This window comes from Xyrauchen texanus, chromosome 42, assembly GCF_025860055.1.
Source record: "Xyrauchen texanus isolate HMW12.3.18 chromosome 42, RBS_HiC_50CHRs, whole genome shotgun sequence".
NCBI lineage: Eukaryota > Metazoa > Chordata > Actinopteri > Cypriniformes > Catostomidae > Xyrauchen > Xyrauchen texanus.
Genome location: NC_068317.1, coordinates 17,287,960 through 17,305,337, shown reverse-complemented (window position 1 = coordinate 17,305,337; position 17,378 = coordinate 17,287,960). Strand labels below are relative to the sequence as shown.

Genomic DNA, 17,378 nt, shown 5'->3' with positions numbered 1-17,378 from the left:
CCTTTCATGGGGCTCACAGGGATCCTGAGAAAAAATTCAGTGCAAACCAGCAATTCTTGAATTTGCCTTTCAACAAGCAGGTTTGCACTGTGAAATAAATTCTGAAAACTTGCTGTCCTAACCTCTCTTCTTGACAACAGCATGACAGAACTGCAATCACACAGAGGATGAGCATTAGGGGACTACATGTGGACCTGTCAGCAAGTGTGCTAACTCAATGTCTAAACAGAATGCATGACAGTTTCAGCCACCACTTTGTTTCAGTTGTGTCTATATCAATCTTTTTGTTTTCTTTAAATAAGGATTCATTAGACTATTAAAGGCATTGTTTACCCCAAAATTAAAAGTCTGTCAAAATGTTCTCACCCCGATGTGATTCCAAACCCATATGACTTCAATCCATAAGACACAAAAAATGTGTTTAATTAATATTTTAAAGGAATAGTTGCCATTTATACTGAAAAAGGAGTCATATTTTTGGTTTGTTTTCACCTAAAACCAATTGGATTGCTTCAGAAAACATTAATTAATCCACTGGAGTTGTATGGATTACTTTTATGATGCCTTTATTCCATATTTAAACCTTCAGAATTCTGGTCACCATTCACTTGCATTGTGAGGACCAACAGAGCTGAAATCTTCTAAAAATCTTGTGTTCTGATTTCTGTGTTTTTGTTCTGCAGAAGAAAAAATAAAAAGGTCATACCCATATGGGATGTCATTAGGTTAAGTAAATGATGAGAGAATTAAAATTTTTGGGTGAACTATTCCTTTAATATTTTGCATTGTTTCGCAATGTTTAATTAACACTGAGGGAAGCTCTTTAAGATTTCAAGAAAAACTTTTTAAAGCTTAACAACACAAGTTTTTATGTGAACATGTGTGCCACTGTGAACAAGCTTCTCTTACAGCAATCATTAATGTGCAATACATTTTTTCAATGTAAAATTACTAAAATTCGGATGCCCGAAATAAAAATTCTGGGCCAAAACCGAAACCGAAAATCCAGGATGCACTTGGTCGAAAACCGAAACCGAAGGTTTTTTTTTTTTAACCTATTGAAAAACTACAAACCAATAAAATAAATCACACTTTTATGAAAGTAACACACTAAAATTGGACAAAAAATATATTAAAACTATATTAAATATTATTCTTCCTTCAGTTCTGTAAAAATCAAATTTTACAGATTTTATTAACAATTATCCAAATAATGTAAAGTTTTAGAAAACTATTATATGCAAAACAACAGTCAAGTAATGAACTTAGCTAGCATCTTTCAAAAAGTTTAAATATGCAACTGTAATTTTAATTAAAACAAAAAGGCAGAACACAGAATGGCAGAGGACCTCTATTCCACTAATCTATATATAACTATAATATATAATTATATATATAGATTAGTGCTCTATTCTGTTTATGTAAACGTATGTACACTTTAAGTTAAAATGATTGTGCAAAACAACAGTGCAAAACAGCAGTAATTGAACTAAATCCAACCTCAACTGTAAAAGACATATGTATCCTCAAGTGAAGAACAAGTGTAATGTAATTGCTATACACATCAAATTGGACCGCTTTCTATTTAAGTACAAGTGACAGGTTTCTCTCCAAGAACAAAAGTTGCTAAACTTTCTGACAGTCTCTCCTGTCAGAAAGCTCATCAAGAACATGAGATGCTGCACTGAACAGTCTCTCACTCTCTGTGCTGGTGCTTGGGCAGATAAATACCTGTGCGCAAACCGTGCGAGCAAAGGAAAGCGGCCTATGTTTATGCGACCGTAGTCAAGGGAATTGTCACTTCTGGCAATAGTTCAGCTAGATACGTCTCAAGTTGTGGTGTAGCTGCGCTAGTTGTGGCACTTTCCTGTATAATCTCTTGCTGTACTCTGTATATATATATATATATATATATATATATATCTATATATATATTTATATCTATATATATATATATATATATATATATATATATCTATATCTATATATATATATATATATATATATATATATATATATATATATATATCTATCTATCTATCTATCTATCTATCTATATATATATATATATATATATATATATATATATATATAGGCCAAGGCACTTGGGTAGCCCTGACCCCGAAGTTTCCCCCAGTGAGCCTACTTGCACGGTTGCTGTGCATGTTCAGGGAGGACGAGGAACAAGTCACTCTGGTGGCCCTCTATTGGCCCACTCGAACTTGGTTCTCGGATCTCACGCTCCTCGCGACAGCCCCTCCCTGGCGAATTCCCCTGAGGAAGAACCTTCTTTCTCAGGGACAGGGCACCCACTGGCATCCGCACCCAGACCTCTGGAACCTACACGTTTGGCCCCTGGATGGGATGCGGAAGATCTAAGTGGCCTACCACCTGCACATGAGACATATTTTCACTACTCTTTACCTCCCCCCAGCATAGGCAGGTTGTAGACTCAGTGGGGTCTTTTCCCCCTGAAAGAATAAGAGTTGGAAAAGAACACCTTCCCCGATACCTATAATAGTGTTAAGATTGCCCCAGTGAGAAACATAGAGAGAGAACCTAAAAAGTTTATGACGATTTTTTATGGGGTGTTGGGGAAGGGTACATGCAGTCTGACGCAGCCTGTTGCTTTGGCACGCATCTGCCTGCCCGCACCCACGTCAGCAGCGCACGTACACGGTTCAGCGCATGGCGTGATAGAATAGGGACTCCTAGTGTCGCTTCACTCGACACGATGTCAAAGTGAGCGACAGACGGGAACGTCTAGGTTACTGTTGTAACCTCCATTACCTGATGGAGGGAACGAGACGTTGTGTACCCCCGGCCACGACACTGAACCGAGCCACTGTAAAAGTTTATTCTTGGCTCCTCAGTGCAAAACCTGAATGAACAGATGCATGATTCCCTCCCTTTATACCCGTATGTCCGGGGGAGGGACATGCAAATTCTGTCTTGGCCTTTTCTCAAGTTCAGAGGTAACCAAGGCCTTCAAGAAAGTCCCCTAGTGTCCTCTAGTGTCTCTTTACTCGACACAACGTCTCGTTCCCTCCATCAGGGAATGGAGGTTACAACAATAACCAAGACGTTTTTAATTATTGTGAGGGTACCTTATGGGAAACTGAAGTCATGGTAAATTATAATGCCAAATTTCAGTCTGGATCAATAGAAGATAACCTTTAGCCCTAAATACAAATGAAATCTACAGTCACCCGTAAAGAGAACAACCACTTGGTCTGATACCACTGCATGAATGACATATCAGGTTTATACCATTCAACTGCATTTTCATTAGAGCTTCAAATATGAAAGCTACTATTGGTTATAGTAGAAGATACTGCCATACTTATCCTGCCATTAAAAGCCTTTGAATGCTTCACAAACCTGTGCTCTAAAGCACTAGCAAAGGTGACAAGAGGTGTTCCAGAAACATGATGGGTCACTCTGTAGGTTTATTTTTCCCATTTTTGATGCATCATTGCTACTGAAAGCTCTATTCTGTGAGATCAATGAAGGATAAAAGCAGCACTTTCCAGACCGTTTCCTTCTTGGGTCTCAGGACTTCTCTCTCATTGCACTATATTACCAAATTCATTTATAATGTTCTCTCAGTGGTCTGCCTGTAATGTCATCAATCTGAGGAAAAAAGGAGGAAGTGAAAGTGGCTAAAAACAGTACAATTTGCCTGAAAATTGTTGTACAAGTAGAGAAGAATGCTAAGAATATATGCCAGATTCTGAAATGCAAACCAAAACATCTAAAAATATGTTTTTTTTTATAAAATAAAATGTATTATAATAATACAAACCAAAACACAAAAGAACAATAAATATCGCTGAACAGACAGTATTTTGAATATTCCATATATATGGTCAAGACTTATATATATATACAGTATATATGGTCAAGAATTTCACCTACTGTTGCACTTGTGTATATGGTCGTGTGGCAATAAAGTGATTTGATTTGATATAGAATATGAATTTCCATTAGTTTACTTGTTAGTGCTGGTTTAGCAATGGTCTGACTAGTAGATTGGTACACCAGCAAAAATGGTGTTCAATCAGCGTGGTCTTTCTGGTGAATTTGGTTAACTGTGGAAGTCTTGCTAGTTTGAATAGTTAAGAAGTATGGTGGGGACACCAGCACAAAATATGCTTCTTACTAGCATAGCTATTCTAGACTTTTTAACAGGGAAAGGGACAAAATCTACACACTATTGGTCCCAGCTCAAACTACAAACAACCTGCAACTATACTACAATCGAATTGGCCCTGAGGTCAAGTTTAATTGGGAACCTCTCACCAAAACAACTTATCAGAACATTTTAATTTTTAGAAAAACCTTGAACAAATTCAGCTATGGCAGTGACAAAGGACATAAAAAGACTAAGAAGTAAAAGTTCAACCAAAATGCCATGTTGAGAGGCAAGTGAAGGAATTCTATTAAGGAGGAAAGGCACATCTTTGTGATGGCGGTTACCTGTGAGTGCATTTGAACAAAAGGTATCTCAAAACTAGCCAACTGAAGCCACAAAAGAGCCTGCTTTTTCACACTGGGAAAGGAAAATAAATAAAATAATAATAATAATAAATAAATAATAAATAAAATACATTTCAAAACATGTTAATGTATGCACAGATATTTGCAGGTTTACAAGATGCATAAAGCTATATGAGAGACAAAGAAACTTCCTTGCGGCAGCCATGCAAGGACAGCAGTTACTCTTGGGTAATTATGCTTGAAATTTTCAAAAGGATGTTGAGGGAATAAGGTCTAATTTGGGGAATGTTCAGGTCCATTTACCTTTTAAACTGTGCTCATTAATAGGATTTGATTGGCCTGGGCTTTATAGAAAAACCATGAAGCATAACATCGGGAGCAGCCTGATTCTTATAATTCTTAATCAAAGTTGGACATTGTCTAATCATATTGATTTGTTAGATTTATTGCCAAAATCAATGCCAAATACTAAAGACAGGAAGAAAACAAGTGTTTGCAAGAATAAGAATAAGAAAAATAGAATAGAAAAAAAATTGCAGTGAGAATAAAAAAATAAATCAGTATTTGGTATTCTAATATTGTATATTCCTGTAGCTCAACTAATAGACTAGATCATGGTGCTAGCAATGCCAAGATCATGGGTTCGATTCCCAGGGAACACACAAACTGATCAAATGTATACCTTTAATGCACTGTAAGTCGCTGTGGAGAAAAGCGTCTGCCAAATGCATAAAAGTACATTTGATGTGACCACACTATGCCTTTAAAACGGCATCAGTTCCCATAGGTATAATTGCTCTCAATTTTCCAAGGTTGTTAGCAGATAGGTTATTCCAAGTATCTTGGAGTACCTGCCATAGCTCTTTATATTTAGTCTCAATTGTATCTGTCTCTTCATGTAATCCCAATGATGTAGACTCAATGATGTTGAGATCAGGGCTCTGATGGGGCCATGCCATCTGTTCCAGGACTCCTTAATCTACTACTGTACTATTCTTTGCAAAATAAATCTTTGTAAATCTAAAATGTAAATTTCATATTGAAACATTAAAGCAGGAGACATAAAATACAAATCTTAAGACAAATTTTTTTCTTTGTAAAACATCAAATGTGCCTGGTACTGTATGCTAACAAATTGTGAAACAATGTACAAAAAAGAAGACATTTTAAACATTCTGCATTCTAACATTCTGTAAAACAGTAAATACAGTAGAAGTATTTTCAATAGGGGTCTTTAGAGCCCACTGTAAGTAATGGTACTATATAGGTTTTAAACCACAAGAATGCAAGACGGAGATTACGGAAAGTTGACACGTGACTTGAACAAACAGCACCAATTCATGTATATATTGTACTGAACTGAAATGACAACTTTTAAATTGGCAAATTCCTCTCTCTGAGCTTATGAAGCAACTGTGATTGTCATTCATACACAGCAGCAGCAGCACCTGTTAGTCTCATCCTGTGTGTTTGCGCTGTCTGAGCAATTCTGGGAAAGACAGACAGGAAACAGATATAGATGTTTTCACCCACCTGGATCAATGAAAGATCCTCTAAATGTAGCCTGAAGAGATGATTTCTGAAAAAGATGGAGAAAAGACAAAAAGGTATGATTTTACAGACAGATCGGAGCAAACGTTTTCTCATAGGCTGGGTGGCCATGTGGTTATAAATGTTGATTTTTTTTATGGCTTGCAACACTTCAGGTGAATCCCTGTGTTACTGGGGAATGTCATGGGAGGAATGTTGGTATTTATTTTTTTTTATATATAAAATACTGTATTAAGACTATAAATATAACACAGGATTTTGGTGCTACTAAATTGCCAAATTAATTGCTGAATTAATAATACATATTTGCTCTCTATATCTATGTACTTTTAATGTGTATACCTGGCATACCAGTTCATTTTCACTGTGATCGGTATACCTGGCTGAAGGCTAAATAAGAAAAAAACCTCTTATGCAAAGTGTGCACCCCGCTATTACTTTAATGGGATAATATTGGACCTTGCCTAAGGATAAGGGGCTTGTTTGGAATACCATAGGCCTGTAAATGCTTACTACAGTTTAACTCCATGAATCAAATGCGTTTTATCACTAAGTAAAAAGACTTTGCTTCTCCAATCATATTTTTGCAATGAGTTTAATTTACTGTAGAAACAGCTCTGCCAACTGCAATCTTAAATAATGATTAAACATGTGGAACTACAACTCGCATATCTGTCCTACATGATTTCCTATCCATCAATGAAATACAAAAGCAGACAAACGTTCTATACAAATAATATGGAGCATAACCAGAAAATTATGTCTGTATTATTGCGTTAGTGAATGATAAATTAGGTTGCTGTTATTAAGGTCCACTTATTACATTGAAATGCCTATCGATTGTGTTTCACTGCATTACCGCTAAAGCCTTTGGAGCTTCTCACTATCAATGGCTCCTTTGCACAGGCCACTGGGCCATTACTTCTATGATGTGTCCTGACTATAGAGCTGCACTATCAATATAGATTCCTTTTGACTGTACAGAGCTGATCCCAGGTTATTCAGTGCTAAAATGAGGCCAGGCAAAATTAGTATTATATACCATAGTGGACCCCCTCATCACATCACCACAGGGCACATCTGTTCCCATTTGCCCCCACCATTCCATTAAGCAAGTGCTGTAACCACCACATGCAGACAAAATTTGTATCTTTGGGTGAACTTTCCCATTAATACATGTATTATACAGTATATTATCATGCTTAGTTTAAAAATCCTGCTTGGGTAGAGGCATAACTTTGATCTAAGAGAGGTCTTCTCAATCAGGTCTTGGTAATTGGCAGACATTTTTATTGAGCTGCTAAATATCTTCATGAGAAACCTGTCGCTCAGTGACCTTGATAAAACAGCAGCTCAGCCAGGGCACCTTCACACAACCCATTAGGCCAGACTGTGGGTATATTTGTGAGGCCTTGGGCACTGACAGCAGAGCTGGATATCCCTTCTGCACCAAGGACAACCAATCGACCTGGAAGCATCGTGGAGATCTACCTAGACAAGACTTTAGTTTTCCTCCTCAGTTCAATTTGAATATTGATCCATGGACATTTTAATCACACAAATACGCACTACCAATAGTCCTGACAATGTTGAAGCTTGCTGATTGTGAGGGTCACTTCCCCTATCTCAACAAGTTTCTGGAAATGATTGTTGTTCCCAGCCTCAATCTAAAGTGCATTACTGAATTCCTTAAGCTCCAGTTGTTTCTAATTGTCTTGTATGTGGGGCTTGCTGTCTCCAAGACCAATACCAAACAAATGAAGTAAAAGACTTCTACTGACAACTCGAGCCATTAGCAGAAACTGACAGTGTGGCTTTTCATTCTAGCATATTATTCAGAACACAATGGTAAGAGAGTTTTATTTTAAGATGTGCAGAGAATGTCTTCTCTAAAACTCAATAAGTTTTGGACAAAAGCATTAAACTTGAGAAGTAACTTTGGTCTTGTATCTTGAGCCATTAATACTAGTAGGCCTAAACACTTCTATTTAATACCAGCTTGTAGCGTCTGACAGTTTGATGTGTTTTGGAGGGCACAAAGAATCCAAATCAATTGTTTTAGCCAAACCTGTTGAAAAGACCAGAATTAAATGATGGAATGCTGGTGTACCTAAAAGGCTCCTTAAAGAAACGTTCCATGTTTAATAGGTTCAGCTCAATCGACAGCATTTTTGGCATGATGTTAATTACCACAAAAATAATTGCTTTTTTTTTTTAAATGCAAAAAGTGCCTTACAGTTACAGTATCATTGTCATGATGGCAACCTGGTAAACACTGTAACTAAAAATTCCTGATCTAAATCCCTAATTATATCTAAAATCATATTAACATGTACAATGTTTACATTTTGTGGCTACATCTTGAAACAGTGTGTATTTTAATTTGTACGGACTGGCACCCATCCACTTTGATTTGAAGTGGCTTATTGTAATCAAACATTTTGCTTTTAAAATAAACAAATAAATAGAGGAGGACAAGTCTAAATAATTTTTGTGGTAAACAACATTATGTAAAATTGCTGTCGATTGAGTTGATATTTGACTGAAACTGGAACATTCCTTTAACAAGCTTAATCAGTACGCCTATATTAGTTAACCTGCTTCATCGGAAAGACATTTTTTTAATAGCTATACTGGTCCACTAAGTAAACCAGCACCAATCAGCATGGAAAATGCTGGTCTAACCTGGTATTTTCTGTAGTGGAATCAGACTTGATAATGACACATCACTCTGAAAAGCTAACACACTATTTCTGACTCATTAGTTTTAAGTTAAAAACAGTCTGGTCTTGATAGAATGAATAACTAGTGAAGAGAATGGTTACCCCTACTTTTGTGAGAAAATGTAATTATTCTACCATTCTTGGCCCTGTGGGTGAACAAACTGTTTTAGTGCTTTCTTTCAAACCATTTCTGTGGTTGTCACGATATAATTGCTTGGAGACCTTCCATTCTGCTGACAGATCGGGAATATGAGATTAATTTGGCTGAAGATGTACGGCAGGACAGTGTGAAAGTCTATGTGGAAATCATCACACTCATTAATTAGGACTGGACACAGGGAAACCCATCTTATTCTCACATTCACATTCATGGTGTGATTCTTTTAGAAAAGTATCTGTCATGTGGTGGGACACTGGCTTTTTTATGCAACACAAGAGCTCCAGTTGGTTTCATTATGGGGATTTGTAGAGACCAGGTTTATTTGTCAGAATGGGCTAATCATGAGAAATTGGAAAATTATGGCATTGTGACATTTTCACAGTGGTTGTACATTTGGTGTTGCTAAAAAAAACAGTACAGCTTAGAGAGGCCCATCAGACACATTGTCAGAAACTCCGACACTCATAAGTATAATATTTGTGTAACGAGACACATACTCTGGCACAGTGCTGAGTCCTAGTTTTAACATGTCGATGGAGGAAGCAACAATTACCTGGCGCCTACGATTAGTTCGTTCTGGCCGGGGTCAAATGTGAGCTGTGAATAATCAACTGTTCCCTCAGATCTGAACTGATGGATCCATGGCTCGATTTCTGCAGAAGAGGAGATGAGACATGTAAGCACACATTTGCTTAAACACACACACACACACACACACACACACACACACACACACACACACACACACACACACACACACACACACACACACACACACAAATAGACAGTCAAAAATTTGAATGAAAACATGATGAGAATGTTGGTTTGTTAGTTTTATGCACCTCTGGGAAAACTACATTTTCTTTTGTCAGTTTGTGTGCATTTGTTTGTGTGCGGTGTGCAGTATGCATAGCAAATGCACTCACTGTGGCACCTTTCATATTAACCCCTGCTCTTGGCTTCAACTCGGTCTTAGTAAAATCTTGCTTGCCTACCTGCCTCTGTGTAATGGGATAGCTGTCGGGTTGGCAGCTTCAGTAATGCTAATTTGCTAAACCACGTTAATGGTCATTGCATTTTCCAGCTTTGGGATTTAGTTTCACATTAACACATAGATGGTTTAATGGGGAATGGACTAGATATTTTATAGTTCAAAGACGCCGTAGAGTTCACTGGTGGCAGGACACATTCAGCATTGCTTGTACTGTATGCTTTATAATTACAGTCAAAAGGTCAATATATATGTGCCCTGTCCACAGTATCTGTTATCTCAGGATCTATGGAGGATACTGTCTCTCTGCAGCCTGTAAATCAGGCATCATATAAAATGATACGCAAAACATGTTTATCTTACTTCTCCTTGTGCTTTGCAAACAACAATGAATACAGAATTAATGACAAACCTACATTAAATAAAAAATAGTCTACAGTGTTTCTCCAATAGATTTCTTTTTTTCAATAATCAGTTTAACAGCTAGAGTAGAACAAAGCTTCCTGAAACTCTTATGGATTGTTTTTCTTCTGAAGAAGAGCATCTTGAGCATACGAAAAAAACCAGAATTCCCCAAAGATGCACAGCATCAGTTATCAGTGTTCCTCCATAAATCTTTCACGTCTCTATGGGATAGCCCTAACTTCACAGAGAATGGAACCCATAAGTGAATGTGGAGACACTCGATGTGGTTCTCCAATAATTTTGAGAAACATTTTAATAACATGACAATTTAAATAAATTCTCATGGGGCTCCTGAATGACTTAAAACTAAAACCTAGGTGTAGTCCACTCATGTTAATTAATAGTGGTCATTCAAGTGGGTTATCTTTGGGTCCTCCTTCAGGATCAACCAGAAATCGACCATATCTTGTTAATAAATCTTGTCTGTATTATTTTTATGTTAAAGCTGTTATGTTAAGTCTGTGGCATAATATCACAATAAATCAATTTATCTATGATCTTTAATAAGAGTTTGATGTATTATGAAAATGTGTAGGTTACGGTCATAACCTCTGTTCCCTGATGGAGGGAACGAGACGTTGTGTCGATGTAGTGACACTAGGGGTCTCTCTTGAGAGCCTCGGTTACCTCTTATCTTTGAGAAAAGGCCAATGAGAATTGGCGAACAGAATTTGCATGCCCCTCCCCCTGGACATACGGGTATAAAAGTAGGGAAGCGTGCATCTTCTCAGACAGGTTTTGAGCTGAGAGTAAGGTCCCGGCCCTTTAAGAGGCTAGTACAGTGTTGTGGCAAGAGGGACACAATGTCTTGTTCCCTCCATCAGGGAACTGAGGTTACGACAGTAACCGAGACGTTTCCTTCTGTCACTCACTCGATGTTGTGTCAATGTAGTGGCACTAGGGGTCCCTATCTAAAAATGCGACAATACTAAACCGTTCTACATGGACTTCTGATGAAGGTGCATGCAAGCTGCTGCATGCAAAAATAGCATGTGCACCAGACTGCACGTAACCTTCCCTAATGCCCCAAAAGTCCTATTCTTTCAGGCTGAAAAGACCCCACGGACACCACATCCTGCCCAGCAGGGGAGGTAACATGTGGCAAATACATCATTTGTGCTTACCAGCCACATATGGAAGTGGCGCGTGGTAGGTCCTGCTTTGGGAGGACCTCTACAAACACAGCGACCGGGGTGCAGAGGGAACTCTGCCCAAGGGAGACACAGGTCCGCCGACAGGGGAACGTACCACGGAAAAAACATCACAGGAGATTATTGGAATAATCAGAACCTGTGGAGCACCTGTTCCAGTCGGTGCCTGCGGTGGGTCTGGCTGCGAACTTCCTCTACTGAATTCGGAGCCAGAGGGCTAGGGAGAAAGGACACCCACTTGACTGGGGCAGAATGCACGTCTTCACTTCAGGAGAGGGGAAAGGCACTATGTGCAAGCGATACACCTGGCCAGCTGTTCCGTATTACAGAATTGTATGTGTTCGGACCTGTCAAAACAAGGGACGAGACCGGCTCAACCCGGAGATCGTAAAATCTCGTGTTGCCCAGCCTGCCTTTCTGCAAATGTCTGCTAGAGAGGTGCCATTAGCCAGTGCCCACGAGGATGCCACACTCTTCGTAGAGTGTGCTCAAACCTGCAAGGGGGCGAGCACGGACTGGGTCTGGTAAGCCAACGCAATGCCATCCCGATCCAGTGGGCAAGCCTCTGTTTGGATACAGCGTTCCCTTTCCGCTGTCTACCAAAGAAGACAAAGAGCTGCTCAGAGTGTCTAAATCTCTGCGTAAGATATAAATAGGTGCGCAAAGTATGCACCGGACACAGCAACGCTAAGGCTGGGTCTGCCTCCTCCTGAGGCAGCGCATGCAGGTTCACAACCTGATCCCTGAAAGGGGTCATAGGAACCTTGGGCACATAGGCCAGTCGGGGTCTCAGGATGACTTGAGTGTCTGCTGGACCGAACTCCAGGCAAGTGTCACTGACAGAGAACGCTTGCAGGTTCCCAACCCTCTTGATGGAAGTGAGTGCAATCAGGAGGGCCGTCTTCAAGGAGATGGCCTTCAGTTCGACTGACTCTAGCACCTCAAACGGGGCTCTCCTAAGGACCGAGAGGACCACGGAGAGATCCCATGAGGGTTCAGCCTCTGGGCATCTCTAAGGAACCTGATGATCAGGTCGTACTTCCCTAACGACTTGCTGTCGGGTCAAAAGAAGGTTCTTCCTCAGGGAATTTGCCAGGGAGGTGCTGTCGCAAGGAGCGTGAGATTAGAGAACCAAGTCAGAGGGGGCCAGTAGGTGGTCATGAGAGTGACTTGCTCCTCATCCTTCCTGACCTTGCACAGGACTTGTGCAAGTAGGCTCACTGGGGGAAATGCGTACTTGCGCAGCCCCAGTGGCCAGTTGTGTGCCAGTGCGTCTGTGCCAAGTTGGGTTTCCATCAGAAAGTACCAGAGCGGGCAGTGGGTGGATTCTCGGAAGGCAAGACCTCAGCCGCTGCTGACTCCAAAGGAGGAGCAAGGTGGGCGAGTTGTGACATGCGAACGCCGCCGTGGCGATTTATATATGCTACTGACCCTGTGTTGTCTGAGTGGATCAACATGTGCTTGCCAGCAACGAAATACAGCCAGCTACTCTAGGCAGTTAATGTGCCAACCCAGCTGCGGCCCAATCCAGGAGCCAGCAGCTGTGTGCCCATTACACACGGTGCCCCAGCCCGTCTGGGAGGCATCTGTAGTAACTACGCTGTATCTGAACACCTGCTAAAGGGCCCTTCTGCCAAGGGCTGAATAAGTAATGGCAGGAAGGGGTGAAGGTCGCACGGTATGTGCCATGGCGCCATACCCATCTCGGGACTCGAGTCTGAAGACAGTGCTGAAGTGGTCTCATATGCATCAACCCGAGCGGCGCGACCGTCGCTGAGGATGCTATATGCTGCAGGAGCCTCTGAAATTGTTTCAGTGGAACCATTGTGCCCGGTCTGAACGTACTTAGGCAGTTCAGCACCGACTGTGTGTGCTCGTTTGTGAGACGCGCGGTCAGTGAGACCGAGTCTAACTCCATGCCGAGAAAAGAGATGCTCTGAACCGGGGAGAGCTTGCTCTTTTCCCAGTTGACCCGAAGCCCTAAATGGCTTAGGTGACTGAGCACCAGGTCCCTGTGTGCACAGAGCAACTGTCGAGATTGTGCTAGGATTATCCACTCGTCGAGGTAGTTGAGAATGCGAATGCCCACTTCCCTTAACAGGGCAAGAGCTGCCTCTACAACTTTCATGAAGATGCGAGGAGACATGGACAGACCGAAGGGGAGGACCTTGCACTGATACGCCTGGCCGTCGAAAGAGAAGCGTAGAAAGGGTCTGTGACTGGGTAATATTGAGACATGAAATTATGCATCCTTCAGGTCTACCACCATGAAACAATCTTGATGCAGGACGCATTTGTTTCTGCATCAGCATCCTGAACGGGAGTCTGTGTAAGGCCTGGTTTAGAAATCGCAGGTCCAAGATTGGCCGCAACCCACAGCCTTTCTGGGGTACGATTAAGTAAGGGCTGCAGAATCCCTTTTCTATCTCAGCTGGAAGGACAGGCTATAACGCGTCCTTGCGCAGAAGGGTTGCGATCTCCGCATGCAGGGTGGAGGCCTTTTCGCCCAGCACCGAGGTGAATTAGACACCGCTGAACGGGGCGGTCACCTGGCAAATTGAGTCGGATGGTCATAGCCAGCCACCGCGATGGGTTGGAAAGCGTAAGCCACGCATCCAAGGGTATGAGTGTGGTGCAGTTGGGCACGTGAAGGCGGGAGATCTGCATTCATGGGGGCCCGACTGCCAGTGCTCGTTGTCTGATCACCGTGAGGACAGTGGTTGTGGGCACCGGCTAAGGGACCCAGGGAGTGAGGAAACTGCTCTTTTTTAAACAATGTGGGTACCGCAGCCCGTTGGGGTTAGTGAGAGCGGACGAGCGAGGAAGTCTGTATCAGGCAGTGAAAGGTGCTCTAGCCAGTGCAAAGGGGCGAAACTCTCATCCAGCTGGGGGGCTCTGAAAGAGACATCAGACTGGCCGTAAGGCGAGCCGGTCTCGGCAGATGAGCGTGCTGGGGAACAGGTGGTCCGATGGGATTTACCTGGCGAAACCGTACCCGTAAAATTCCCAAAATCGACTCCAGCCACGCCGGCCCTATACCTGAAGGCACGATGTGGGGGGCTGCTAGATTGGCTTTCTCCCGGAAGAAAGAAAGCCACGACCGCAACGTTGCTATGGTCATGTTCTCGCAGTGAGAACATGAACCATCCACAAACGCTGCCTCGGTGTGATCTCTGCCCAGACACGTGAGGCAGAGACCGTGGCCATCAGAAGCAGAGAGAATGACCTGTTTCAATAGGAAATACGTCAACACAGGATAGAAAACTGTGCTGGTATAGTGATTTTGAGGAGTCTTGAAGAACTCAAAGCTCCTTATGCAGTCTAAAAATAAAACTTTTTGTAATTAGGCTGCAAAAAGTCTTGTAGAAGTCTTGAATAAATTAATACATGACTGCCCACATCACTGCCTACATTTACCAATGATTCCCATAATTTGCATATTGTGAGAGAAGCGGTTATAGTTAATAAAATAAACATGGTAATATTTTTATTCATATACTATTTAAAACACGGTACATGGTGCGTGATAGGTGGTACAGTACAACGGGGCTAAAGGCACATCTTAAGGAAAAAAAAATTTTCTGGTCACAAAGTAAATCAAGGTTGAAAAAAAATATTTATTTTAATTGAACATTGATAGAGAAACATAATTTCTGTGAACAATAAATAAATAATAATAACAGAAGATTGTTTTGACTAAAATTATTAAAAACAAAAAGGGTCAAGTGGTTCCTGGGGTAAAAGGCTCTCAACAGTGTTATAGTGATGTTGTGCAGATATAGGGGCAATAGCTATGGGGAAAAATTTCTTATGAAAGTACTTTTGAGATGGCAAGATGGTTTTTTGAGTGACAAATTAAGATAATGCTTATTCAAAATAATCACTTCAGAAAAGGGTTAACCATTTCCTGTCAATTTCAATCAGTACTTTAACCCTGTTTTACCCTAATGTTTCTTTTTTATATTCTATTTTAGTTGTTTTTTTCCACATTTGTGGAACGAGTGTCCTACAGTTTGAAAGAGGCAGTTTTGGAAGGAATGTCATAGAAAAATAGCATGAAGATATAAAACAACATGGCCACTTTCCAAAAACCAAACTCAGTATGGAAGCAATTTAAAGCCAACAAGGTCACAACTTGTCAATGCATCAGGAATTTCTTGAAATGATTTTAGTTAAACTTGTTTTCTTGAATGGTCAAGCACGGTTTCTTTTAATAGCCATTAATATGTTTGCTCATTTTAAAGATTCTTTAAGTGCAGGAAGGAACATCTGACAAGCCACAGCTGTGTACATTTTGTGGTCCTTGTACTTCTTGCTGAACATTGTTGTAAAACAAGGTCTCTAACCAAAATGACAGCAGAAGGATGCATGTGTATAAAATTAGACAAAACCACTTTATATGGTGTGTTTACACTGAAATGCTGACCATAGTGTAAATAGATAAAAAATAGTCATATATTTTTACAGGAGTTTGTACTCCTGTGAATCAGTAACGAAACAACACACAGGTTACTGTGTGTGTGTGTGTGTGTGTGTGTGTGTGTGTGTGTGTGTGTGTGTGTGTGTGTGTGTGAGTGTGTATTTATCACTTTGTGGGGACCAAATGTCCCCATAAGGATAGTAAAACCTGAAATGTTTAACCTTGTGGGGACATTTTGTCGGCCCCCATGAGGAAAACAGCTTATAAATCATACTAAATTATGTTTTTTGAAAATGTAAAAATGCAGAATGTTTTCTGTGAGGGTTAGGTTTAGGGGTAGGGTTGGGTTTAGGGGATAGAATATAAAGTTTGTACAGTATAAAAACCATTATGTCTATGGAAAGTCCCCATAAAACATGGAAACACATTGTGTGTGTGTGTGTGTGTGTGTGTGTGTGTGTGTGTGTGTGTGTGTGTGTGTGTGTGTGTCCTATTCACAGCAAGAGTGAATATTTACTACAAATGACAATTTTGTTTCAGCAAGCAGGTTGAGTTGTCATTGTACTGCAATATATTCTCATATCAAGCTCTCACTATATCATTTCATTGAAGCTTTTTATCTCTGGATTAATGGCTTGTAATTTGGATTAAAGTGAGGGAATGTTTTCATTGTTTGGCGAGTTGTATCTTTTTTTATTATTTAAAACGTCTGCAGTCTGTTGTTGTAATATGAGTTTTATTTTGCCTTAAAGTGAGTGAAATCTTTATTGGGGTACTAAAGAATAATATGGACTTTTTTTGTGACATACAGAATTTTCCTTTAAATTTGTAATGAAATATGAGGAAAAGTATATTTTTAGGTGCTGTGACGGGTTTCCATTTGTTTTAAGTAAACCATTTTTAATCAAATTTTTGCCTTTAATAGTTTTTACATTTCTTCATTTTTAAAATGGTCTTTTAGTACAAATATTCCATGTAGTCTCTCAATTAATATGATCTTATAAATGCTGCATGCAGGGCCATTTCAGACCATTCTGGCGCCCTAAGCGAGATCCCAATGGTACCCCCGTTGGTGGGTGGGGTTGAAGGTGGTGTTCGTGGTGTGTGGCGGCAGCCTCCTCTTTGGTACACCTTTGGAAATTGTGTATTGTCAGATTCATTATAACTTGCTTTAAAGGCTGCAATAACGGAATGCTCTTTCGTCTCACTCTTAGTTTGAATAAACCTTTCGTCAGCAATTTCTTTAACTTTTTCTCTCTCATATGATGAGTCATTAAGACTGTAATATGTATGTATACATTCAGTGTTGACAAAGTTATATTACAATTAATCTGAGTTTGGAGTTTCTGACACAAAAATAAAGGATTTTCAGTCTTGAATTTGTTTTTCCTTCAAGCTGTGCAATACACAGAAGCTT

The 17,378-nt window shown here is 40.3% G+C and overlaps 1 protein-coding gene across 6 annotated transcripts in view; it reads right to left on the bottom strand.

Annotated features, from left to right (window-relative positions):
- LOC127634990 (semaphorin-5A-like) overlaps positions 1 to 17,378 on the bottom strand; it is a 214,115-nt gene that overhangs the window by 110,239 nt on the left and 86,498 nt on the right. For all 6 annotated transcript variants that reach the window (XM_052114786.1, XM_052114784.1, XM_052114785.1 and 3 more), the window contains 2 exons: positions 9,488 to 9,587; positions 6,034 to 6,079 (listed from right to left, as the gene is read on the bottom strand). In XM_052114786.1, coding sequence (XP_051970746.1) covers positions 6,034 to 6,079; positions 9,488 to 9,587 — 146 coding nt within the window. The remainder of the gene's footprint in view (positions 1 to 6,033; positions 6,080 to 9,487; positions 9,588 to 17,378) is intronic.